At 45.2% G+C, this 25,473-nt stretch overlaps 1 protein-coding gene across 2 annotated transcripts in view; it reads left to right on the top strand.

Moving 5' to 3' along the window:
* EPPK1 (epiplakin 1) overlaps positions 1 to 24,683 on the top strand; it is a 53,980-nt gene extending 29,297 nt beyond the window's left edge. For both annotated transcript variants that reach the window (XM_075352762.1, XM_075352763.1), the window contains one exon: positions 7,628 to 24,683. In XM_075352762.1, the coding sequence (XP_075208877.1) occupies positions 7,667 to 24,079 (16,413 nt within the window). In that variant the 5' untranslated portion in view covers positions 7,628 to 7,666 and the 3' untranslated portion in view covers positions 24,080 to 24,683. The remainder of the gene's footprint in view (positions 1 to 7,627) is intronic.
* The last annotated feature ends 790 nt before the right edge of the window (positions 24,684 to 25,473 follow it).

Raw genomic sequence — 25,473 nt, 5'->3', positions numbered from 1 at the left:
TGTTTACCTCATTGTAGAATAGTTCCCTTATTAGGAACTCTGCGACCACATTCCTACTGTACAATTTCTGGATGCATTTCGGCATCAATTAACCATTGTTAATTTATCAGTTCTGCAGTGGATAAAGGGGCCTGAAGGATGAGGAGGCAGAGAACAGAGGGGCTTGAAGGAAAAGGAGATGGTGGCAGGGAACAGCGGGGCCTGGAGGAAAAGGAGATGGTGGCAGGGAACAGCGGGGCCTGGAGGAAAAGGAGATGGTGGCAGGGAACAGCGGGGCCTGGAGGAAAAGGAGATGGTGGCAGGGACCAGCGGGGCCTGGAGGAAAAGGAGATGGTGGCAGGGAACAGCGGGGCCTGGAGGAAAAGGAGATGGTGGCAGGGAACAGTGAGGCCTGGAGGAAAAGGAGATGGTGGCAGGGAACAGCAGGGCCGGGAGGAAAAGGAGATGGTGGCAGGGAACAGCAGAGCGTGGAGGAAAAGGAGATGGTGGCAGGGAACAGTGGGGCCTGGAGGAAAAGGAGATGGTGGCAGGGAACAGTGGGGCCTGGAGGAAAAGGAGATGGTGGCAGGGAACAGCAGAGCGTGGAGGAAAAGGAGATGGTGGCAGGGAACAGCAGAGCGTGGAGGAAAAGGAGATGGTGGCAGGGAACAGTGGAGCCTGGAGGAAAAGGAGATGGTGGCAGGGAACAGCAGGGCCTGGAGGAAAAGGAGATGGTGGCAGGGAACAGTGGGGCCTGTAGGAAAAGGAGATGGTGGCAGGGAACAGTGGAGCCTGGAGGAAAAGGAGATGGTGGCAGGGAACAGCAGGGCCTGGAGGAAAAGGAGATGGTGGCAGGGAACAGTGGGACCTGGAGGAAAAGGAGATGGTGGCAGGGAACAGCAGGGCCTGGAGGAAAAGGAGATGGTGGCAGGGAACAGCGGGGCCTGGAGGAAAAGGAGATGGTGGCAGGGAACAGCGGGGCCTGGAGGAAAATGAGATGGTGGCAGGGACCAGCGGGGCCTGGAGGAAAAGGAGATAGTGGCAGGGACCAGCGGGGCCTGGAGGAAAAGGAGATGGTGGCAGGGACCAGCGGGGCCTGGAGGAAAAGGAGATGGTGGCAGGGAACAGCAGGGACTGGAGGAAAAGGAGATGGTGGCAGGGAACAGCGGGGCCTGGAGGAAAAGGAGATGGTGGCAGGGAACAGCATGGCCTGGAGGAAAAGGAGATGGTGGCAGGGAACAGCGGGGCCTGGAGGAAAAGGAGATGGTGGCAGGGAACAGCGGGGCCTGGAGGAAAAGGAGATGGTGGTAGGGAACAGCGGGGCCTAGAGGAAAAGGAGATGGTGGCAGGGAACAGCGGGGCCTGGAGGAAAAGGAGATGGTGGCAGGGAACAGCGGGGCCTGAAGGAGATGGTTGCAGGGAACAGCAAGGCCTGAAGGAGATGGTGGCAGGGAACAGCGGGGCCTGAAGGAGAAGGAGATGGTGGCAGGGAACAGCAGGGCCTGAAGGAGAAGGAGATGGTGGCAGGGAACAGCAGGGCCTGAAGGAGATGGTTGCAGGGAACAGCAAGGCCTGAAGGAGATGGTGGCAGGGAACAGCGGGGCCTGAAGGAGATGGTGGCAGGGAACAGCGGGGCCTGAAGGAGATGGTGGCAGGGAACAGCGGGGCCTGAAGGAGATGGTTGCAGGGAACAGCGGGGCCTGAAGGAAAAAGATGGTGGCAGGGAACAGCGGGGTCTGAAGGAGAAGGAGGCGGCAGGAAACAGAGGGGCCTGAAGGAGAAGGAAGCGGCGGAGAACAGAGGGGCCTGAAGGAGGTGGCGGGGAACAGAGGGGCCTAAAGGAGAAGGAAGCGGCGGAGAACAGAGGGGCCTAAAGGAGGAGATGGCAGGGAACAGAGGGGCCTGAAGGAGGCTGCGGGGAATAGAGGGGCCTGAAAGAGAAAGAGGTGGCGGGGAACAAAGCGGCCTGAAGGAGAGGGAGGCGGCGGAGAACAGAGAGGCCTGAAAGAGAAGGAGTCGGTGGAAAAGGGAGGGGCCTGAAGGAGGAGGAAGCAGCGGAAAAGGGAGGGGCCTGAAGGAGGAGGAAGCAGCGGGAAAGGGAGGGACCTGGAGGAGGCAGCAGGAAACACAGGGGCCTGAAGGAGGAGGCAGCGGGAAACAGAGGGGCCTGAAGGAGAGGAGGTGGCAGGAAACAGAGGGGCCTGAAGGAGGAGGCGTCAGGAAATGGAGGGGCCTGGAGGAGGAGGCGGCGGGGAACAGAGGAGGATAGAGAGGACTGGAAATGGCTTAATCCTCTTTTTCAATTGAAATTAAAACACTGAGTTACATATGTGGCGTTTGTTTTTTAATTGGTAAAATAGCCGTCAGACAAACAAACCTGGCGATGTTTGGCCCTGGCGCGGTTCTCCACGCCGCCGGCATTCCTAGGAACTCACACATTTGCCTATTACAGTGCAACATCTTAATTAAAGGATCTGATTGTATCTGTCTTCTCACAGACAAGAGATCTTCCAAGGAAAAATCATTATGATATGACCTAGATCTGGTTCCTACGAATCTCCTACTCGTTAATTTGACTGTTAATAATTAAGTTTATAAGTAATTAGATCTGCAGATGAATGGGGCAGAGCGGGTATGGGAACTGGTGCATCTGTGCCGAATCCTCTGTAAGCATTGTACGCACAGGAGTCTGCAGGGGGCACAAACTTACCGCCACAGATTCATTTTCTTGCCATTCCATTTCTTCATTTTTTTGTATTTTTTTTCCCAAACCTGATTCACCTTTTTGATAGTTTAGCTAAAAGTCAAGTGAAAGGAATAATTGTCAACCATCCTATAATTTATGCCTGCCCTCCTCCAGATTATGCGCCCCCATCATGCCGCCCTTACCTGTGCGCCCCCATCATGCCGCCCTTACCTGTGCGCCCCCATCATGCCGCCCTTACCTGTGCGCCCCCATCATGACGCCCTTACTTGTGCACCCCCATAATGCCGCCCTTACCTGTGTGCCCCCATAATGCTGCCCTAACATGTGCACCCCCATCATTCCGCACTTACTTGTGCACCCCCATCATGCCGCCCTTACCTGTGCACTCCCATCATGCCACCTTCACCCATCATTGGATCATATTGCTTGTAATGTTTACTAAAAACATTAGCATAATAAATCATTGACAACTAAAAGCGCTACAGCCCTAATCTTATTATCGCTAGGCCTGCAGCAACCTCTAGTGGCCATAATCTGAACTGCAGCATTAGCCTTGTTTTCTGAGGTCTACGATCTCTTCCTATTACTTCCCCTTACTGATGGGCAGCGTGTTCGGCACTGCTCAGTTCTCGATCGAGTACTCTGTTGCTCGGACGCCATGCTTGAGTCCCCGGCCCTCCTTTTATCAGCCAGTGAACATGCAGAGATTGCCTGCCAGTCATGGTTATGCCGTAGCCATCTTGGTTGCTAGCACTACTGTGATTGTTCGTCCGCATAGCGTCATCGGGTCTATATAAGACCCAGGGATGCCATGTTTGCCGCACTGTACCCAGACAGTGTAGGGATGAGGGAGAGTTCTGCTGGAGAATGGGACCGTGTGTTCTAGCGTGACAGTATCTGCTGGTGCAATAGTAACTACCAGTCCCCTTCTGGAATAATTGAAAGCTATTCTATTAATAATACCGCTCTTATTTTGCTTTAATGTAAGGCAAGCCTCTGGAGTAGGGATAGTGTATTAGAGACATATAGGCAGGGATTCTAGCCTTACACAGTGTGCTGCTGCAGCATAACATAATCTGTTCTCTTCTCTAATAATACCACTCTTATCTGCATTTAGTGTAGGGTGAGCTTCTGGAGTGGGGATAGTGTATAAGAGGCATATAGGCAGGGATTCTAGCCTTACACAGTGTGCTGCAGCAGCATAACATAATCTGTTCTCTTCTCTAATAATACGGCTCTTATCTGCATTTAGTGTAGGGTGAGCTTCTGGAGTAGGGATAGTGTATTAGAGGCGTATAGGCAGGGATTCTAGCCTTAAGGTCCAGTCACACTAAGCAACTTACCAGCGATCCCAACAACGATAGGGATCGCTGGTAAGTTGCTAGGAGGTTGCTGGTGAGCTGTCACACTGCGACGCTCCAGCGATCCCACCAGCAACCTGACCTGGCAGGGATCGCTGGAGCGTGGCTACACGAGTTGCTGGTGAGCTCACCAGCAACCAGTGACCAGCCCCCAGTCTCCTAGTAACAGCACACATCAGGTTAATTAACCCGATGTGTGCTGCAGCTAAATGTGCACAGAGCAGGGAGCAGCGCACAATGCTTAGCGCTGGCTCCTTGCTCTCCTAGTTACAGCACACATCGGGTTAATTGCCTGATGTGTGCTGCAGCTAAATGTGCACAGAGCAGGGAGCAGCGCACACTGCTTAGTGCTGGCTCCTTGCTCTCCTAGTTACAGCACACATCGGGTTAATTACCTGATGTGTGCTGCAGCTACATGTGCACAGAGCAGGAGCCGGCACTGACAGTGAGAGCGGCGGAGGCTGGTATCAAAGGTAAATATCGGGTAACCAAGGACAGGGCTTCTTGGTTACCCGATGTTTACATTGGTTACCAGCCTCTACAGAAGCCGGCTCCTGCTGCCTGCACATTTAGTTGTTGCTGTCTCGCTGTCACACACAGCGATCTGTGCTTCACAGCAGGACAGCAACAACTAAAAAATGGCCCAGGACATTCAGCAACAACCAACGACCTCACAGCAGGGGCCAGGTTGTTGCTGGATGTCACACACAGCAACATCGCTAGCAACGTCACAAAAGTTGTTCGTTACCAGCGATGTTGCTAGCGATGTTGCTTAGTGTGACGGGGCCTTTACACAGTGTGCTGCAGCAGCATAAAATAATCTATTCTCTTCTCTAATAATACCGCTCTTATCTGCATTTAGTGTAGGGTGAGCTTCTGGGGTAGGGATAGTGTATTAGAGGCATATAGGCAGGGATTCTAGCCTTACACAGCGTGCTGCTGCAGCATAAAATAATCTGTTCTCTTCTCTAATAATACCGCTCTTATCTGCATTTAGTGTAGGGTAAACTTCTGGAGTAGGGATAGTGTATTAGAGACGTATAAGCAGGGATTCTAGCCTTACACCGCGTGCTGCTGCAGCATAAAATAATCTGTTCTCTTCTCTAATAATACCGCTTTTATCTGCATTTAGCGTAGGGTAAGCTTCTGGAGTAGGGATAGTGTATTAGAGGCGTATAGGCAGGGATTCTAGTCTTACACCGCGTGCTGCTGCAGCATAAAATAATCTGTTCTCTTCTCTAATAATACTGCTCTTATCTGTATTTAGTGTAGGGTGAGCTTCTGGAGTAGGGATAGTGTATAAGAGGCATATAGGCAGGGATTCTAGTTTTACAGTCCCTCTATAGGCATACTGCTGCAATCTAAAAGAAAGAGTCCTTATAAGAGTTACATCTATTCCCTTCTCTAATAATACTGCTCCTAGCTGCATTTAATGTAGGGTGAACTGCTGCAGAAGAAACAGTGTATTAGAGCCATGTAGGCATCGATTCTAGACTTGCAGTTCTTGCTGCTAAAACCTAAAACCAAAAGTCCTTATCAGGGTTACATCTATTCTCTATTAATACCGCTGTTAGCTGCATTCAGTGTGGGGATAGCTGCTGGAGGAGGGATCGTTTTGGATTAGAGGCATATAGGCAGAGTTTATTGCTTTACAATCCTTCTATAAGTATACTGCTGCTGCAACCTAACTGTCAGGGCACAAGTGATGTTATGGAAACATACAGGGTGACCCTGTTGATATGATGGTGGAGGAGGACAAGAAAAATAAGAAACTTTGACCCATATAGCCTTTTTTTTGGGTGTGAAGGGGTGCATGGGATTACACCAGGGAAAAAAAGAAGATTTGATTTGGCTTTATGTTCGGCTGCTGTCATCCGCTGGAGTTGAGAAGTCAGGGCCAGTCCAGGCCTTGTCCATGTTGAGAACATCCAGCATTTTCATTTCCCTATTAGTTATTATGCCCTCGGCAGCACTTAACCCCCGCGGCATCCACTTAATCATGGAGCAGTGACTGCAGATAAGTGTTAGAATGTTTCCTAAAATGGATTTTACTGGAAAAACTGTTATCGTCTGTTTTGTGTGTTTTATTGTCAGTCCATAAAAGTGGCGTAATACTCTGACACCATTGTTCCCCGCAGCGTCCTGGGAGTCAGAGATACGTCCAGGCGTCCTCCCCAAGCTGCTCCCATTCCATCTGAGCGCAGTTTCCATCCATTGCAGTGATTTTCCTATCTTCTCCTGCCTTCTTGGGGGAGGGGTCTTCCGGAAAAATGCTCGCGTTTCCCATTGGCTTCCATGATACTCAATTCGAGCCCATCTAAGCATCTGACCTACTGGATTCCAGTAATGAGAACCTGAGCATTTTTGTGCTTGCTCATCACTACCTGCTATAAGTCACAAGTATCTGTTAAGTGTAGATAACCCATGTTTAGCATCCAAGCATCTCCGTAGAAGCTGCGACCACCATGCTTTAGATTACCTTGTAAAGTCCTCAGTGGAGAGCGTGAGTTTGATTTTAGTCTCCTTAGATAAAGGTGATGTGTTAGGCTAGGTTCACATTTCCGTTGTTTTCATCAGTCACATGCGTTGCTTGACGCTTGTGACTGATGCGTTGTACAACGGATGACAAGAATTGGAATTAGAAAGCGGATTCCGTTGTAAAACGAGATAGCGAGAGAACGATCAGCTGATCACCCGGCAGTTGGCTTTTGAGAGCGATCAGCTGATCACCCGGCAGTTGGCTTCTGTGAGCGATCAGCTGTTCACCCGGCAGTTGGCTTTTGAGAGCGATCAGCTGATCACCCGGCAGTTGGCTTCTGTGAGCGATCAGCTGATCTTCCGGCCTCCGGCTTTTGACAGCGATCAGATGATCCTCCGGCGGCCGGCTATTGTGAACGATCAGCTGATCGCTCTCATTAGCCAGCCACCGGGAGATCAGCTGATCGCTCACAGAAGCCAACTGCCGGGTGATCAGCTGATCGATCTCATTAGCCTGGAGATCAGCTGATCGCTCACAGAAGGCGGCTGCCGGGTGATCAGCTGATCGCTCTCATTAGCCATCCGCCAGGAGATCAGCTGATCATTCTCATTAGCCGGCCGCCAGGAGATCAGCTGATCATTCTCATTAGCCGGCCGCCGGGAGATCAGCTGATCACTCACAGAAGCCGGCCGCCGGGTGATCAGCTGATCGCTCACAGAAGGCGGCCGCCGGGTGATCAGCTGATCGTTCGGCCGCCGAGAGAGAGCATGCGCAGCAAAATCATAAGGATTCCGCTGCTCAAAAAACATTACACTCTGCGTTCCTGCCGCCCGACGGTCAGTCGTTCCACGACTGATCAGTCCGGCGGAGGATGCAATGCAAGAGCATCAGTCACAAGCCGCCGCTCATACAAGTCTATGGGAAACAACGGAATCCGCCAAACGGATTTGGTTGTTTATCAGAGCGGCGGATTGTGACTGATCCTAAACAACGGAAATGTGAACCTAGCATTATTGGGATCAGCTCTAGTCGTATTTACCATCATAGTCCTCATTGCCACAATGATCTCACACCAAGATGTTCTCGTTTTATCTCTTTCAGAAAACTACTTCAATCAAGACACAAAAAACACCAACAACAATGGAGCGAAAAATCAGTCACTCAATGAAGCAAAGCATGTCAAGTCACTCCATGAAACAGACGTCCAGCAAGGCGGAGTCTCATCATTCATCTCATTCTATGAGTTTCCATTCGGAGTCCAGGCATGGTGAATCCAGCAAGCAGCATTCTATTGAAGGTCATGGAGGTCACCATGGTCTTGAAACTCACGGAGCTCACCATGTCCACGGAGCTCACCATACTCTTGAGGCTCACGGAGCTCACCATGCTCAAGGAGGTGTCCAAGTTCTTGAAACTCATCATGCTCATGGAGCTCACCATGCTCAAGGAGGTGTCCAAGTTCTTCATACTCATCTTGCTCATGGAGCTCACCATGCTCAAGGAGGTGTCCAAGTTCTTCAAACTCATCATGCTCATGGAGCTCACCATGCTCAAGGAGGTATCCAAGTTTTTGAATCTCATCATGCTCATGGAGCTCACCATGCTCAAGGAGGTGTCCATGTTCATGAATCTCATCATGCTCACGGAACTCACCATTCTCATCATGCTCACGGAGGTCATCTTACTCACGAATCTCATCATGGTCATGAAGCCCACCAAAATCTTGAGGCTCTCAAAGCTGACCAAATTGATGGGAATGAATCCTTGAGCCTTCAGGAGGCGCTAGAAACACCTGAACCTATCAAATTATCTCCCAGCATTGGTGGTTTCATAGTAGCTCAAACAAAGGAGAAAGTGAGCCTCTACCAGGCTATTCTAAGAAACCTTGTGTCTGAGGGGGTCGCTGTGGCACTTCTGGAAGCCCAAGCTGCTACCGGTGGTATTATCCAGCTGTCAGATAACCAGAAACTAACTCTAGAAGCAGCTGTACAACAAGGCGTTGTCGGACCCGAGTACCAAGAAAAATTGATTACCGCAAACAGTGCAGCACTTGGCTATAAAGACAAAGAAGAAACCGTGTCTCTGTATCAAGCATTCAAGAAAGGCTTGGTTAGTAAAAACGATGCTTTGCGTTTCTTGGAAGCACAAGTAGCCACTGGTGGAATCATTGATTATGTGAATGGTAACCGTGTATCTGTATCCGAGGCTCTGAAGCTTAACTACATAGATGAACAGCTGCTGAAAACGGTTACCGAAAGTTCTCTGTTGGCCAAGTTGTACCTTAACCCCAACACACAAGAATACTCCACATACCAGGAGCTCCTGTCCAAATCCTCAACAGATGCTGCCACCGGGCTGCTCCTTCTTCCACTACAAGAAACCCTGCAAGGTCTGAGGAGGTCCGTAACATATGAGCAGCTCTTCAATGCCAGGATCATTAACCAAGTTCAGTATGATGAAATCATTCAAGGCAAGCTGACCGTACAAAGCCTGGGAGGACTACAAGAGGTGCAGCAATATTTGCACGGTCAAGCAAGCATTGGAGGAGTCTACATAGAAAGCATAAAAGAAAAAATGAGTGTGTATCAAGCCATGAAGAAAAACTTCCTTCCATCGGACATTGCAGTTGCTCTTTTGGAAGCCCAGGCTGCTTCCGGCTTCATTATTGATCCAGTAAAGAATAGACGATTCACCGTCATTGAAGCCATTCAAGAAGAGATAATTGGACTTGAACTCAAAGAAAAACTGTTGACGGCTGAAAGAGCAGCAACTGGATTCGATGACCCTTACACGGGTAACAAGATTTCCCTATTTCAAGCTATAGAGAAAGAACTAATTGACAAAAAGTTGGGCTTTAACTTGCTCCAAGTGCAAATTGCAACCGGAGGCATCATTGACCCACTCCACAGCTTCCATGTCCCATTAGAAGTTGCCTACCAGCGTGGCTTATTCGATAAAGATTTGGCTAAAGTAATATTTGCCCCCCAAAATGACACTCGTGGCTTCCTTGATCCCAACACTGATGACTTACTAACTTACCAGGAATTACAGAAGCTCTGCACGATGGACCCTGACTCAAATACATTCATCTTTACTGTGAAGATCGCACTCAGTGGCTTAAGAGGAAAAGTTACAAGTGATGAACTGTTGGACTCTCTGATCATTGATAAGACCACTTATGAAGATCTTCAGCAGGGCAAGATCTCCGCCCAAGATGTTGCTGCGCAGGAGAACGTAAGACGGTACCTTCAGGGGACTGGGTGTATCTCAGGAGTGGCTGTAGTATCTACTAATGAAAGGAAAACCATTTACCAAGCAATGAAAGAACACCTCCTTATGCCAGGGACCTCTATAGCCTTGTTAGAAGCTCAGGCCGCTACCGGGTATCTGGTTGACCCTGTAAAGAACCTGAAATTCTCCGTGGAAGATGCTGTTAAAAATGGACTGATCGGGACCGAGGTCTATGAAAAACTTCTATCTGCTGAAAAAGCTGCCGTTGGATACAAGGACCCTTCTTCCGGAGAAAAACTTTCCCTATTTCAAGCCATGAAAAGAGGATTTGTGGATCGGAACCATAGTATCCATCTTCTGGAAGCCCAGCTTGCTACTGGTGGAATTATAGACCCTTCCAAAAAGCATCGTGTCCCAGAGGAGGTTTCATACACACGTGGCTTTTTTGACAAAGAAATTAATAATTCTCTTCTGGAGCCCACAAATGACATCAAAGGATTTTTTGATCCAAGCGCAAAACAAAATCTAACCTATAGACAATTACTGGAAAGATGCTTGATTGACTGTCATACGGGACTCTACCTGATTCCAGTGTTTGACAATACCCACGATGCTCTGAAGACCCCACACTCCTTTATAGATTACCAAGTCAAAAAGACCTTAGAGCAGATAAAACTGACGGGAACATATGGGAAATTTAAAGGGCGAGTGATTACAATGTGGCAGCTTCTGTTTTCAGAATATTTCACCATCGAGGTCAGAGAATCTCTGTTTAGACAGTATAAATCAGGGAGTCTCACTATACAAGACTTGTCCATTAAAGTCGATGGCGCCATTCAAAATTTGGTGTCCTCTGCTAAAGTCACCTTTGAAGGACTGAGAGAAGCTGTCACTCCCGGGCAACTGCTTGAGTCCGAAATTATCGACAAAGATTTGTTCCAAAAGTTGCAACAAGGAGAAGCTTCTGCTAAGGATGTGGTGAATATTGATACAGTCAAAAAATACCTGCAAGGTACGGGAAGCATCGGCGGACTCATCTTAACTGATACTCAAGAAAAGATTAGCATCTACCAAGCAAGGCGAAAGGGCTTACTAAGGCCTGGAACTTCCTTAATCCTTCTTGAAGCTCAAGCAGCAACAGGTTTTATAATTGACCCTGTAAAAAGCAACAAATATTCTGTAGATGAGGCTCTGAAGAAGAATATTATTGGTCCAGAGTTCTATGAAAAGCTTCTGTCTGCAGAAAAATCAGTCACTGGTTATAAAGATCCATATACTGGAGAAGTCATCTCTCTGTTTCAGGCCATGAGCAAGGACTTGATTGTCAAAGATCACGGTATTCGACTTCTTGAAGCTCAAATTGCCACCGGAGGAATCATAGACCCCATCAACAGCCATCGGATTCCAGTGGAAGTTGCGTATAAACGAGGATATTTTGATAAGAAAATGAATGTAATACTCTCAGATCCCAGCGATGACACCAAAGGCTTTTTTGATCCAAACACCAATGAAAACTTGACTTATCTTCAGCTGAAGGAAAGATGCATCACAGACCCTTCCACAAGCCTCTGTCTTCTTCCACTGCAGAGCAGAAAGCGACAGCTCAATATCAACTCCTACATCAAAGATTCCTTCAGAAACTTGGAGATTTTCGTAAGATATGGAAGATTTAAAGGGCAAACTGTCTCGGCCTGGGTTTTGATAAATTCTGAATACTTCAGTGAATGGAGAAGAAGGGAGATTCTGGAACAGTTTAGACTGAAGAAGTTGACCATCGAACAAGTCGTCATATGGATTGAGGAAGAGATCAAGAAATGGACAGAGATCAGGGTCCCCACATTGAGGGGACAGGTGAATATTCATGACTTGTTGGAATATGAGATAATTGACAAAGATCTGTTTGAACAAGTTTTAGAGGGTAAAATAACTGTAGATGACGTCTTTAAGAGGGGGAACGTCCAGAAGTATTTAAGTGGATCTGGTGTCCTTGGGGGAATCCTCATTCAACCTTCTAACCAAAGAATCAGTTTCTATGAAGCAACAAAAAAGAATATCCTTCAGCCTAGTACTGTTCTACCACTACTAGAAGCCCAGGCAGCCACTGGAAATATTATCGATCCTGTGAGCAACCAAAGATTGTCTGTGGATGAAGCCCTCAAAGCTGAAGTCATTGACCCCCATACTTACAACAGGCTTGTATCTGCAGAAGAAGCCGTCACTGGCTACAAAGATCCAATCTCAGGGAAGAAAATCTCTCTCTTCCAAGCCATGCAGAAAGGCCTCATAGAAGAAAAGCATGCCAAACAGCTCTTGGAAGCACAACTAGCCACTGGTGGAATAATCGACCCCATACACAACTTCCACATCCCAAATTCAGTGGCCAGAAAACTGGGCTATATTAGTGAAGAAGTTCAAGAAAGCTTGTCTAACCCTACTGATGACTCCAAGTCCTTCTACGACCCAAATACCAAAGAAAACGTTACTTATTCAGACCTCCTCAGTCGATCACAGAAGGATGAATCCACTGGCATGTACTTACTTACACTGTCCCAAGACTTTGCTGAAGTTCCAGTGCAGAACATATATTCGGATGAGGAGGTGCACCAATTGTTCACAACCACCAGAGTTGAAGAAAGAAATATGACAATTTGGGAATTGATTTACTCCGGATACTTCACTGAAGAGCAAAGATTTGAAATTCTGATAAAATTTAAGTCAAAGAAAGTGTCCGTGGAAGAGCTGATTATAGAAATACTGCAGATCGTCAAGAACAATGAAATCAGGATGACGACCCATTTAAGTTTTCAGGGGCTGAGAGGGACCGTGCCGTTGGTGTGGCTCCTGGACCTGGGAATTATCACACAGAAAACATTCGATGAACTGGTTCAGGGGATCATCTCTATTGAGGAAGTCTCAGAACTGAGCGGTGTAAAGAGATATTTGCAAGGCACCGGAAGCATCACAGGAATTTTCCTACCATCCACACAGGAGAAGATAAGCATTTATCAAGCTATGAAAAAGAACCTGATTATGCCCGGCTTTGGTATAATGCTCCTGGAAGCTCAGGCGGCCACTGGGTTCATCATTGACCCAGTAAAGAATGAGAAACATACAGTGGACAGTGCTGTGAAATCTGGCGTCGTTGGGCCTGAACTTCATGAAAAACTCCTGATTGCAGAAAGTGCAGTGACTGGATACATTGATCCTTATACAGGGAACAAGATATCGCTGGGTGAAGCTATCAACAAAAAGCTTATTCCAAAGAAGGAAGGCCTCCCACTTCTACAAGCTCAGCTAGCTAGCGGAGGAATATTAGACCCGCTTCATTGTCATTATGTTCCATTGCACGTTGCCTACAAGATGGGGTTTCTGGATGAAGAACTGTCCAAACAAACAGACTCTCTGAAAATTTACTTTGACCCCAACACAAAAGAAAAACTGAGTTACCAGCAACTGAAAGAAAGATCCTACCATGACCCGGAATCTGGTTCCTTGCTTCTGTCTCTTTCGGAGAGTGCGTCGTCGTATGCTGAACAACATGTCGTCGATGTGCTAAAATCCGTTACAGTTCATGTCAGCGGTGGAAGATTCAATGGCCAAAGTGTGTCTCTGTGGGAACTTCTGAATTCGGAGTATGTGAGTGTCGATAAACTGAAAGAACTACTTCTGCTATACAAAAACAGCAGTTCTGAGGCTCTGCAAGAGATCACAAAAACCGTCACCACCATCATTGAGGAAACCGATGCAAGCAGCACAAAAATCAAGTTTAAAGGCTTTCGCAAACAGGTGTCTGCAAGCGACCTCTTCCAGTCCAATGTCATAGACAAGCAGACTCTGGATGACCTAAATCTGGGAAAGAAATCGATCGTCGAAGTCACCGAAATGGACAACGTGAAGCGCTATCTACAAGGTACAAACTGTATTGCAGGTATTCTCCTACAGTCCACCAACACCAAGATGAGTATTTATGAGGCGATGCTGAAACGTATCCTCAGGCCTGGAACTGCTCTGGTCCTCCTAGAAGCTCAGGCAGCCACTGGGTTTATTGTGGACCCAGTTAAAAATAGGAAGCTATCAGTGGACGAGGCTTTGACTGAAGGGTTAATAGGGCTTGATGTGCACGCTAAGTTGCTCTCTGCTGAACAAGCCGTAACCGGCTATAATGATCCATATACAGAGGAGAAGATTTCCCTATTTCAAGCTATGCAAAAACAACTAATAGTTGAATGTCATGGAATCCGTCTTCTGGAAGCTCAGATTGCCACCGGAGGTATCATTGATCCAGTGCATAGTCACAGAGTTCCTGTAGAGGTTGCCTATCAGCGTGGCTACTTCAATGAGGAGATGAATCGAATCCTATCAGATCCCAGTGATGATACTAAAGGTTTCTTTGACCCAAACACTCATGAGAACCTTACCTATCTTCAGCTAGTAGAGCGATGCATCCCAGACCCTGAAACTGGATTGTATCTCTTACAGGTTGTAAAGAAGGGAGAAAACTACTTCTATATCACTGATCGAATGAAATCAGATCTAACATCGAGACACATCAGACTACAGGTTGGAAAATTTGCCAATCGGACAGTGACCGTCTGGGAAATCCTCTCTTCCCATTATTTTACAGAGTTAAAAAGGAGAGAGTTGGTAAAACTGTACACATTGGGTGTGCTTACCATAGAATTTCTGATCTCCAGCCTCACCACCATCATTGAAGAGTATGAAGCCAAAAGTAGCATCTTGAAATTCCAAGGAATCAAGGGTGAAGTGAGTGCTACGGAACTGTATAATGCTGACATCATTGATGCAAAGACCATAGATGACCTGAAGGAAGGCCGAAAAACCCTAGAAGCTGTGTCTCAACAAGAAAATGTTAAGAAGTACCTAAGAGGAACTGGCTATATAGCTGGTATTCTAACCTTACCCAACAATGAAACCATAACCATTTTTGAGGCTATGAAGAGAGGTATAATATCCAAAGACATTGGCTTGAAACTTCTGGAGGCTCAAATCGCAACAGGATTTCTAGTGGATCCCTCAAATAATCAGAGCCTCACTATCTCAGATGCATTGACTGCAGGTTTCATTAGTGAGGAAGATCAGCAACAACTTGACATTGCTGAAAAAGCATTTTCTGGATTTACTGATACAGAATCTGGCCAAAAAATATCTCTCTTCCAAGCGATCAAGAAGGGAATCCTACCAAAAGAAAAAGGAATCCTTCTTTTAGGATACCAGCTGGCTACTGGGGGTATCGTAGATCCCATTCACAATTACAGGCTTCCGTTACACGTGGCCTACAGAAAGGGATATCTGGATGAAGACTTTTACATTATGAGTTTCGATTCTGTTAATGGAAAGGGAAGATTTGTTGACCCCAACACCCATGAAAGAATTACATACAAAGACTTATTGGATCGATCTGTCAAAGATGCAAATACAGGATTGTACCTTTTACAAGTCGCAGAAAAACGTGATGACTACTTCTACATTGATGAACCAACTAAAAACATTCTCATATCCACTGCGGTGAAGATGAATGAAGGCAAGTTCAAGGGTCAGGATATTTCACTGTGGGATCTTTTAAGCTCAACTTACATTTCGGAAGAAAATCGAAAAGACCTAATAAAAAAATACAAGTTGAAAACCTCAACTGCAATTAATGAGGTAGGAAAAATCATTCTTTCTATTATCGAAGAGAAAGAAAAAGGTCAGAATGACATCTGGTTCCAGGGATTGAGGAAACAGGTCACCGCTGCAGAACTGTTTGATGCAGGTATCATCAGCAAAGAGACTCTTGATGGATTACAGCAGGAGCCAAAGACGGTGGTTGATGTAGCAAAGACAGACTCAATTAAGAGATATCTCGAGGGGACCAGCTGCATTTCTGGTGTACTTATTCCATCAAAACATGATCCCACCAAAAATGATAAGTTGAACATCCATGATGCCATGCTGAGACGCTTACTTAGACCTGGAACTGCCCTGGTCTTGCTGGAAGCGCAGGCAGCTACTGGCTTTGTAATTGACTGTGTACAAAACCGGAAGCTTTCAGTTGATGAAGCTTTACCTGCTGGAATAATTGGTCATGAGATCTATGAAAAGCTTCTGACTGCAGAAAAGGGAGTGACTGGCTACACAGACCCCTACACAGGTGACAACATCTCCTTGTTTCAAGCCATGCAGAAAGATTTAATTGTAAAGGAACATGGCATCCGCTTACTGGAAGCCCAGATTGCTACTGGTGGCATTATTGACCCGGTTCACAGTCATCGCGTCCCAGTGGAGGTCGCATACAAACGGGGATACTTTAATGAAGAAATGAACCAGATTCTATCTGACCCTACTGATGACACAAAGGGATTCTTTGATCCAAACACTCATGAGAACCTAACCTACCTTCAGCTCCTCCAGAGATGCACTCAAGACCCAGATACCGGATTATACATGCTGGAATTAAAACCCAACAGATTCTCCATATCCCAAATCCAAACGACATTAAACACAAAGATGATTCAGGTCAATACCGGTGAATTCAAAGGAAAGAGCATTTCCATTTGGGAGTTCCTTAACTCTGAACACATTACGAAAGAGAAGAGAGAGGAGCTCCTGAAGAAATATGAATCTGGAACATTGACTATTCAAGAGATTATAACGTTCGTCATCAAAATCAATACAGAATTGACGGTGAATGTGTCCCAAGCCACCGATACAACAGACTCTGCTAATCAAGAAGTCCAACTTCAAGAGAACCTCAAGGCAGAAGTAGTGGATGTATCTGTGGGTGACTTCCAAGGACAGAGCATATCATTGTGGACACTTCTAAATTCACGTTACTTTACAGAACATAAAAGAATAGAAATCCTCCAGAGGCTGAAATATGGGACACTAAGTATTCAGGAAATTATTACATACGTCATTAAAGTCATCACTGAGGCCGAGACGATCAAGACTGATGCACTGCAAGAAAGTGTAGCAGTGACTGTAGAAGCATCGAAGGAAGTGGAGACATCTCGACAAGAGAATGAAATTCAGAAAGCCCTTCAAAGCATAAGCATGCACGTTGAGAAAGGGCAGTACGCAGGACAGGAGGTTTCTGTGTGGGATCTTCTTCACTCCAAACACATCCCCAATGAGACACAACATGGACTCTTAGAAGATTATAAGGCAACCGTCCAAGACATCATGAAGATGGTCGTACAGTTAGTTAAGGAGGCCGATGAAGCATTCAGGCTCCAATATAATTTGAAAGAGGAAGTTTATAAGATTTTGCAGACTGTCAAGATTGAAGTAATCGAAGGCGAGTTTAAGGGCCAGACCCATATTCTGTGGGATCTGTTGATGAGCAAGTACTTTTCTGAGGAGAAGAAGCGGGATATTCTCAGCCAATTTAATTCTGGCACGATTACTGTAGACAAACTGATCAAAATAATCATCACAGTTATTTCTGAGACAGAAGAACGTACCAGAAAATTGAAGTTTAAGGGCCTCAGAAGACAAATCACAGCAACTGAACTTGTGACCTCGGAAATCATTGATCAGGCTGTCCTGACAGAGCTGGCTCAAGGAAGAAAGACTTTAGAAGAAGTGACCCAAATGGACAGCGTAAAGAGATACCTGGAAGGAACAAGCAGTATTGCAGGAGTGCTGGTACCATCGCTAAAAAATCCCTCCACAAAAGAGAAGATGACTATATATAATGCCATGATAAAGAACATTCTTAGACCAGGGACCGCACTTATTTTACTAGAAGCTCAGGCAGCTACTGGATTTGTTATCGACCCAGTGAATAATAAGAAGCTTTCTGTGGATGAAGCTGCTGCCACTGGTGTAATTGGGCCAGAACTTCACAAAAAGCTCTTATCTGCAGAAAAAGCTGTAACTGGGTACAATGACCCTTACACGGGAGATAAAATTTCCCTCTTCCAAGCCATGCAAAAAGAACTGATTGTAAAAGACCATGGCATCCGCCTACTTGAGGCCCAGATAGCCACAGGAGGTATCATTGACCCAGTGCATAGTCATCGTGTTCCTGTGGAAGTGGCTTCTAAACGTGGCTACTTCGATGAAGAGATGAATCAGATCCTCTCAGATCCTACAGATGATACTAAAGGTTTCTTTGACCCAAATACTAATGAAAACCTTACCTATCTTCAACTGCTTAGTCGATGCATTCAAGATCCAGATACTGGACTCTACATGCTGGAGATGAAAGACAAAGCCACCCTGGCAAGTGAAAAGACCTTGGAAGCTGCCCTAACAACAAAAAATGTTGAAGTTAAAAGTGGCCAATTCATAGGCCAGACTACATCCATTCAGGAACTCCTTCAGTCTGAACATTTTACAGAAGAAAAAAAACAAGAACTCCTGAAAAAATACAAATCGAAAACTATAACAGTAGAAGAACTTACCAAAACTGTTGTAACGACCATTGAGCAAGGAGAACAGAAAAGAATCAGGCAGATTGTGAATGGATCCAGCACAACACATCCAGAGCAGCAAGAAAAGAGGGAAGGTCAATTAAAGTCTGAGCTAGTGCAGGTCACAAAGGGAAAGATCCAGGAACAAAAGGTCTCTGTGACCGAAGAGAAGGTACTCACTACTGAAGAGGTTGATGCTCTCTTGTCTTTTCCAGATACAGTGGTGAAGTCTGAAATACAGAAGGTCCAGGAGCAAGGAGTCTCGGTGACCGAAGAGAAGATTACTTCTGAAAAAACTACTGGTGTCTCATCTGTGTCAGAAAAAGCAGTAAAAACCGCTATCAATGGAGACCTCCATAAAACGTTAAATATATTTACCGTCCATATCCAAAAAGAAGAATTCCACAACAAAAGAGTGTCTCTTTGGGATATCCTTCACTCCAAATACATCTCCGAAGAACAGAGAAATACCCAGCTAAACAAATACCAGATCTCCTTAGAAAAAGTGAAACAAACCATTAAAAAATTAGTTGAAGGTCCTGAAACAAAATGTGGTAGAAATATACAACAGGAATTAGAAAGTAGGTTCACCGTGGTCCCGGTCGGAAAATTTAAAGAGCAAAACGTTTCTGTCTGGTTTCTACTTCAGTCAAAATACTTCAATGAGGAGAAGAGAAAAGAACTGCTAGAGAAGTACAGATCGAGGGCAATAACCTTCGAGGAACTTGTGAAAACTATTACAATAATTATTGAAGAGACAGAAAGAAGTCGTAATTTGAAATTTAAGGGCTTCAGGAGACAGGTCACCGCCACTGAACTGCTGCAATCTGAAATCATCGATCAGAATACCCTGAATGAGCTGACTGAGGGCAGTAAGACCGTCGATGAGGTCACGAAGATGGACAATGTTAAGAGATATCTTGAAGGAAGTAGCTCCATCGCTGGCGTATTTGTGACCTCAAAACAAGATCCTTCACAAAAAGAAAAGTTGACCATCTATAACGCCATGTTGAATGGGATACTAAGACCTGGAACGGCTTTGATTCTTCTTGAAGCTCAGGCAGCTACTGGATTTGTGATTGATCCTATTGGGAACAAGAAGCTTTCTGTAGATGAAGCTTTAGCTGCAGGACTGATTGGGTATGACATTTATGAAAAACTCTTGTCAGCAGAAAGAGGAGTTACTGGCTACAAAGATCCCTACACAGATGAGAAAATCTCATTATTCCAAGCCATGAAAAAAGACCTTATTGTGAAAGATCATGGAATACGCCTTCTGGAAGCCCAGATAGCCACAGGAGGCATCATTGACCCAATACACAGTCACAGAGTCCCTGTGGAGGTCGCCTACAAACGAGGTTACTTTGATGAAGAGATGAACCAGATTCTGTCCGATCCCAGTGACGATACAAAGGGATTCTTTGATCCGAACACTCAAGAAAATCTCACCTACCTTCAGCTCCTCCAGAGGTGTGTGACGGACCCAGACACTGGCCTAAGCTTGTTAGATATCTCTGGGAACAAGTTTTCGTCCACCCAGATAGGTGAAGAAAATATATTGAAGTCAAGAACTATTACAGTCACACAAGGCCGCTTTAAAGGAAAAGATGTGTCCATCTGGGAAATTCTGAATTCTGAACACATTACAGCAGAGAAAAGAGAAGAACTGATAAGAAAGTACAAATCTGGGACTTTAAAAATTGAGGAACTCATCACCGTAATCTTAAAAATCATTCAAGAAACTGAGGTAATCTCATCTACCGAACATACAGTCATCACTGAGACTAAGGTACAGAAAACTCTGACTACTCAGCAAGATGTGGCAGCAGAGCAGCTAATAAAGGCTGATCCCACCATACAGGAGGAGGGAATCCAGAAGGCTCTACAAAGCATCCACATCGAAGTCACCAAAGGACAGTACGCTGCACAGCAGATGTCTGTGTGGGATCTCATTCACTCCAAATACATATCGGAGACTAAAAGGCAAGAACTTCTAGGCAACTACAAGTTAACTGTTGAAGACATAATGCAGATAGTTGCACAGTCTATTGAAGAGTTTGAGCAAAATATCAAGTCAACCTTTGAAGCAGAAGGCAATCCAAGTGCAGACGGAAGTGGATCCATCACAACACAGGTAGTGCTAGAACAAAAGCAGGAAGACCTACTAAAGTCTGAATTGGTGGAGGCCTCCAAAGGCGTACTCCATGGACAAAAGGTCTCTGTGTGGGAACTTTTGCACTCTGAATTCATCACAGAAAGTAAAAAGAATGAGATCTTACAGAATTATTCTTCTGGGGTCTGGAATTTGGAGGAGATTGTAAGAATTATCACAATTACTATTGAGAATACCGTTTCTGATGAGAATATAAGACATATTAACCGTGAACTTCACAAAGCTCTGAATGCGATCTCTGTAAACATCACAACTCGTGAATTTGAAAACCAAAGACCATCCCTCTGGAAAGTTCTCCACTCCAAGTATCTCTCAGAAGGTAAGAGGAAGGAACAGCTGAGTAAACACCAGGCCATTGTACAGAAAGTGAAGCAAACCATTTTACAATTTATAGATGATTCTGAACTGCGTAGTGACCAAAAAATCCAAAATGAACTGGAGCTTAAATTCACTGAAGTAAGCACTGGAGAATTTAAGGGACAGAATGTCTCTGTATGGTTCCTTCTCTATTCCAAGTATATTACAGAAGAAAAGAGGCAAGAATTCATTCAGAAGTACAGGTCAGGGACATTAACCTTGGAGGAACTTTTGAAAGCTATCCTAATAATTATTGAAGAGACAGAAAGAATTCGCAGCTTGAAATTTAAGGGCTTCAGGAGACAGGTCACCGCCACCGAACTGCTGCAATCTGAAATCATCGATCAGACTACCCTGAATGAGCTGACTGAGGGCAGTAAGACTGTCGAGGAGGTCACGAAGATGGACAATGTGAAGAGATATCTTGAAGGAAGTAGCTCTATCGCTGGCGTATTTGTGACCTCAAAACAAGGTCCCTCACAAAAAGAAAAGTTGACCATCTATAACGCCATGTTGAATGGGATACTAAGACCTGGAACGGCTTTGATCCTTCTTGAAGCTCAGGCAGCTACTGGATTTGTGATTGATCCTATTGAGAGCAAAAAGCTTTCTGTAGATGAAGCGTTAGCTGCAGGACTGATTGGGCGGGAGATTTATGATAAACTCTTGTCAGCAGAAAGAGGAGTCACTGGCTACAAAGATCCCTACACAGATGAGAAAATCTCATTATTCCAAGCCATGAAAAAAGAACTTATTGTGAAAGATCACGGAATCCGCCTTCTAGAAGCCCAGATAGCCACAGGAGGCATCATCGACCCAATACACAGTCACAGAGTCCCCGTGGAGGTTGCCTACAAACGAGGTTACTTTGATGAAGAGATGAACCAGATTCTGTCCGATCCCAGTGATGATACAAAGGGATTCTTTGATCCAAACACTCATGAGAACCTCACCTACCTTCAGCTCCTCCAGAGGTGTGTGACGGACCCAGACACCGGTTTGTATTTGTTAGATGTAAGTGACAGCAAGCTGGCTACACAGGAAGAACAAAAAGTACAATCAGTTCTACAGTCTAGAAGCGTACAAGTCGAGGTTGGTGCTTTTAAAGGAAAAGAAACTTCTGTGTGGGATCTTCTATACTCTCAGTATATTTCAGTGGAAAAACGAGAAGAACTACTGAAGAAGTATCGTACCAGCAAACTGACCATTGAAGAGCTGATAACCATCCTTATAACCATTATCACTGAAACGTATAACATATCTGTGTCCTCCACTGAAAGAAGCTCAATTAAACAGTCTTTTCAGTCTGTTACTGTAAAAATTTCTGCAGGAGATCTTCAAGAAGAATCCATGTCCCTCTGGGACCTTCTACATTCTAAATACATCCCAGAGGACAAGAAGGAAGAATTGATCGAAAAGTACAAGTCAGGAACATTGACCATTCAAGAAATCATCACCATCGTCTTATCTATGATTCAAAAAACCCAGCATTCCTCAAAAACTGAAGTGATTGTAAAGGAACAGGTGAGCGTAACATCTGCTCCCATCCAGGTCGACCATTGGCCTTCAGAGCAACAAATCCAAAATGCTCTACAGCTAATTCCCAGTGTCTTGTCAGAAAAACAATCGCAGCAGGAAAGTGTTTCAACCTGGGACCTTCTGAACAGCGAACAGTTGCCAAAGGAGAAGAAGAGTGAGCTTCTCCAAACATTTACATCTTCTGTCAGAGAGGTCATCAGCACCTGTAGCAGCATCCTTAAAGACCCTTCTTTCAAAATTTCTGAAGTTATCACTATAGGTGGAGAACAGCAAACAACATTCCAGTCCTCCACGTCCTTGGTCTCCGTAGGTCAGACTGTCACTACCAGCTCATCAGTTCATGGAAGTGAAGCTGGTGATGCAAAGAAGGTTCCGACACAGGACTTTCTTAAGACTGTGGACCTCACAATGAGCGTAGGTCAACTAAAGGATCACAAAAGTTCTGTATGGGAAGTACTACATTCCTCATATATTACACCTGAGAAGAAGAATGAACTCATTGAAGGCTATGAAAGTGGCAGGCTTTCTCTTACAGAGCTTATGAAATGTATCATGGAAATCATTATGAAAGCTGAGGAATCCTCCTTACAAGTGTCAAGTCATCAAACAGTCACAGTCTCATCTGAGAAGACCGATCTCGAGTATCCAGAGGCGATCCAGAAGTCACTGCAAGCATTTTCTCTTGATAATTATAGTGCTGAATATACTGGACAGAGTACTTCCCTGTGGGATTTACTACACTCTGGAGCCATTACCCAAAGCATACGCAGTCAACTGCTAAGAAAGTACTATACCACGGTCAAAACCATTGTTACCATACTGGTCAACACAGTCCATAAGAAAACCTTCATAATCAAACCAGACACCGAGACATTCCTGAAATCAGTCAAAGTACAGGTCAGCATTGGCGAATTCAAGTTAGAAGGCAAAACTCATTCTCTTTGGGATCTTCTTCACTCAAAGTATCTCACAGTAGACAAAAGAAGAGAGCTTGTCGAGAAATACGAATCCAAATCTATAAGATGGGAAGAAATGTTCAAAAACATTACTACAGTCATAAAAGAAACCGAGGAGAGGAGCAGAAATATCAAGTTTACCGGTTTACGGAAGCAAGTGTCCGCCTCTGAACTGTTGAAATCTGAAATTATTGACCAAGACACGCTCCTTCAGTTGGCTCATGGAACCAAAACTTTACAAGAAGTGACTCAGATGAATACTGTGAAGAGATATCTGGAGGGAAGCAAAAGCATTGCTGGTGTTCTTGTCCCGTCTAAAGCTGACCCAAGCATTAAGGAGAAAATGAGCATCTATGACGCTATGCTGAAGCGTATATTAAGACCAGGAACCGCTCTGGTTTTACTCGAGGCCCAAGCAGCCACTGGATTCATTATTGACCCAATAAAAAATGCCAAACTCACCGTAGATGAAGCTGTGGCAGGTCGTGTATTTGGCCAAGAGCTTCACTCAAAACTCCTGTCTGCTGAGAGGGCCGTGACTGGCTACAATGACCCCACTACAAACCAGAAAATCTCCTTGTTCCAGGCAATGCAGAAAGAGCTCATCGTCAAGGATCACGGTATTCGCCTGCTGGAAGCTCAGATTGCGACCGGTGGCATTATTGACCCAGTGCAGAGTCATCGTATCCCCGTGGATGTGGCCTATAAGCGAGGTTACTTTGATGAGGCGATGAACCAGATTCTTTCTGATCCCTCTGATGACACCAAAGGTTTCTTCGACCCAAACACTCATGAGAATCTCACCTACCTGCAGCTGCTCCAGAGGGCCGTCCAAGACTCTGACTCCGGACTGCTCATGTTAGAGGTGGCCAACAAATAACTTCACCTGCACAAGTTCTCCTTATAAAATGTTTTACATTTCCAGCCATAAAGTTTCTTGTGTCACTTAGGGTTTTACTAACAAAAGAAACCATTCTACATTGCATGTGTTTCTGTCACATCTAGAACTTTCTTTGAGGGGTAAAACTGGTGTTTGGGCTTTTTTTGGCTGTGGTTTATGGCTATATCAGAACTTAAGTATTATTTACTTTTATACCTTGATGCGAGAATCTAACAATTTTGCTTCTTAAAGAAATGAATGTTTGATGTCCACTCGTCTTAACTCATCTGCCTTTTAAGTAACACACTTGGCTCGAAAAAGTAAAAGAAAAGCGTAGTCCGTGTTGGCCAATGTGAGCTCCTTCTGAAGACCCAACATTCGAGCCACCGGTCTTCTCCTAAGTGATTAGGTCTGGACATTCCTGTAAACGAGGTTCCAGGTTCTTGTGTCAAAGAATTGGACGATTTCAATTCAAAGATGAATCCGTTTCTTTTACTCTTTATTATGTTCTTGAATTGAAAGCAAGATGAAACGAAGAGCCATGTCCCCCATGCTTTACACTGCTTGTTCCTGAAATTTTGAATAAACTTGTAACTTCATTTTATCCTGTCACCTTTTTCACATTTCCGATTTTTTTTATTTTTCTACAGATTAATATTCTAATGTTTTCTGTTTTTAGGCCGAGGTCCATGAATAGGGGATGGAATAGTTAAGGGGCTGTTCACGTCAAGATCTCGCCGTTCGCTCAGCACATGGGCTTCTTGCACTGTTCGGCTATGCTTGTGTCATCCATCTTTAGGCAGTGTTTAGGAGCGGCGGCTGAAATTTCTATAGTTCTAAAAGTGAGAGGAAAAAGTGCATCCCTCCACGATAAAAACTGGTTAAACTGCGCACACCGCTGGGGCCTACAGCTGTGCCGAGCGCCTTGGATGACTCTGGATTTTGAGATCATGATGTGAACAGCCCCGAAGGTTTTTGGAAAACTAGAGGCTGATGTGTGTGGAGGACTCCAGAGCGGAACGAAATCTACAGCTGGAAATGACCACAGAAATATAAAGGATAGTCAGGCGTACGGACTCCTGCAGTCTCTTTTTAGGGCTATACACACAGTGGGGGTTTAGCATTGAAAAACAACATATTTTTAGTGTAAATTGCTTCAAAAAGACAAACTCTCAGATAAGGAGTTATTGGAGGAGGTTTCTTCCTGGAGTTTCTTCTTTTCACAGCCATTGATAAAGCGCTTTACATCAGGATCCCCTTCGGAGAGCGGGCAGGGGGCAGAGAAACTGCACAAAACACTGAGCGTATGAACAGAAATGTGGTTTTACAATAGCAATGAACAGGAAGGGTTTGTCAAGCTCCTTGAGATTTTTCAGGCTTTTTCGTAAGCGGAC

Source organism: Anomaloglossus baeobatrachus, chromosome 6 (genome assembly GCF_048569485.1).
Source record: "Anomaloglossus baeobatrachus isolate aAnoBae1 chromosome 6, aAnoBae1.hap1, whole genome shotgun sequence".
NCBI lineage: Eukaryota > Metazoa > Chordata > Amphibia > Anura > Aromobatidae > Anomaloglossus > Anomaloglossus baeobatrachus.
The sequence above is the reverse complement of the archived record's forward strand: the minus strand, read 5'-3'. Positions and strand labels throughout refer to the sequence as shown.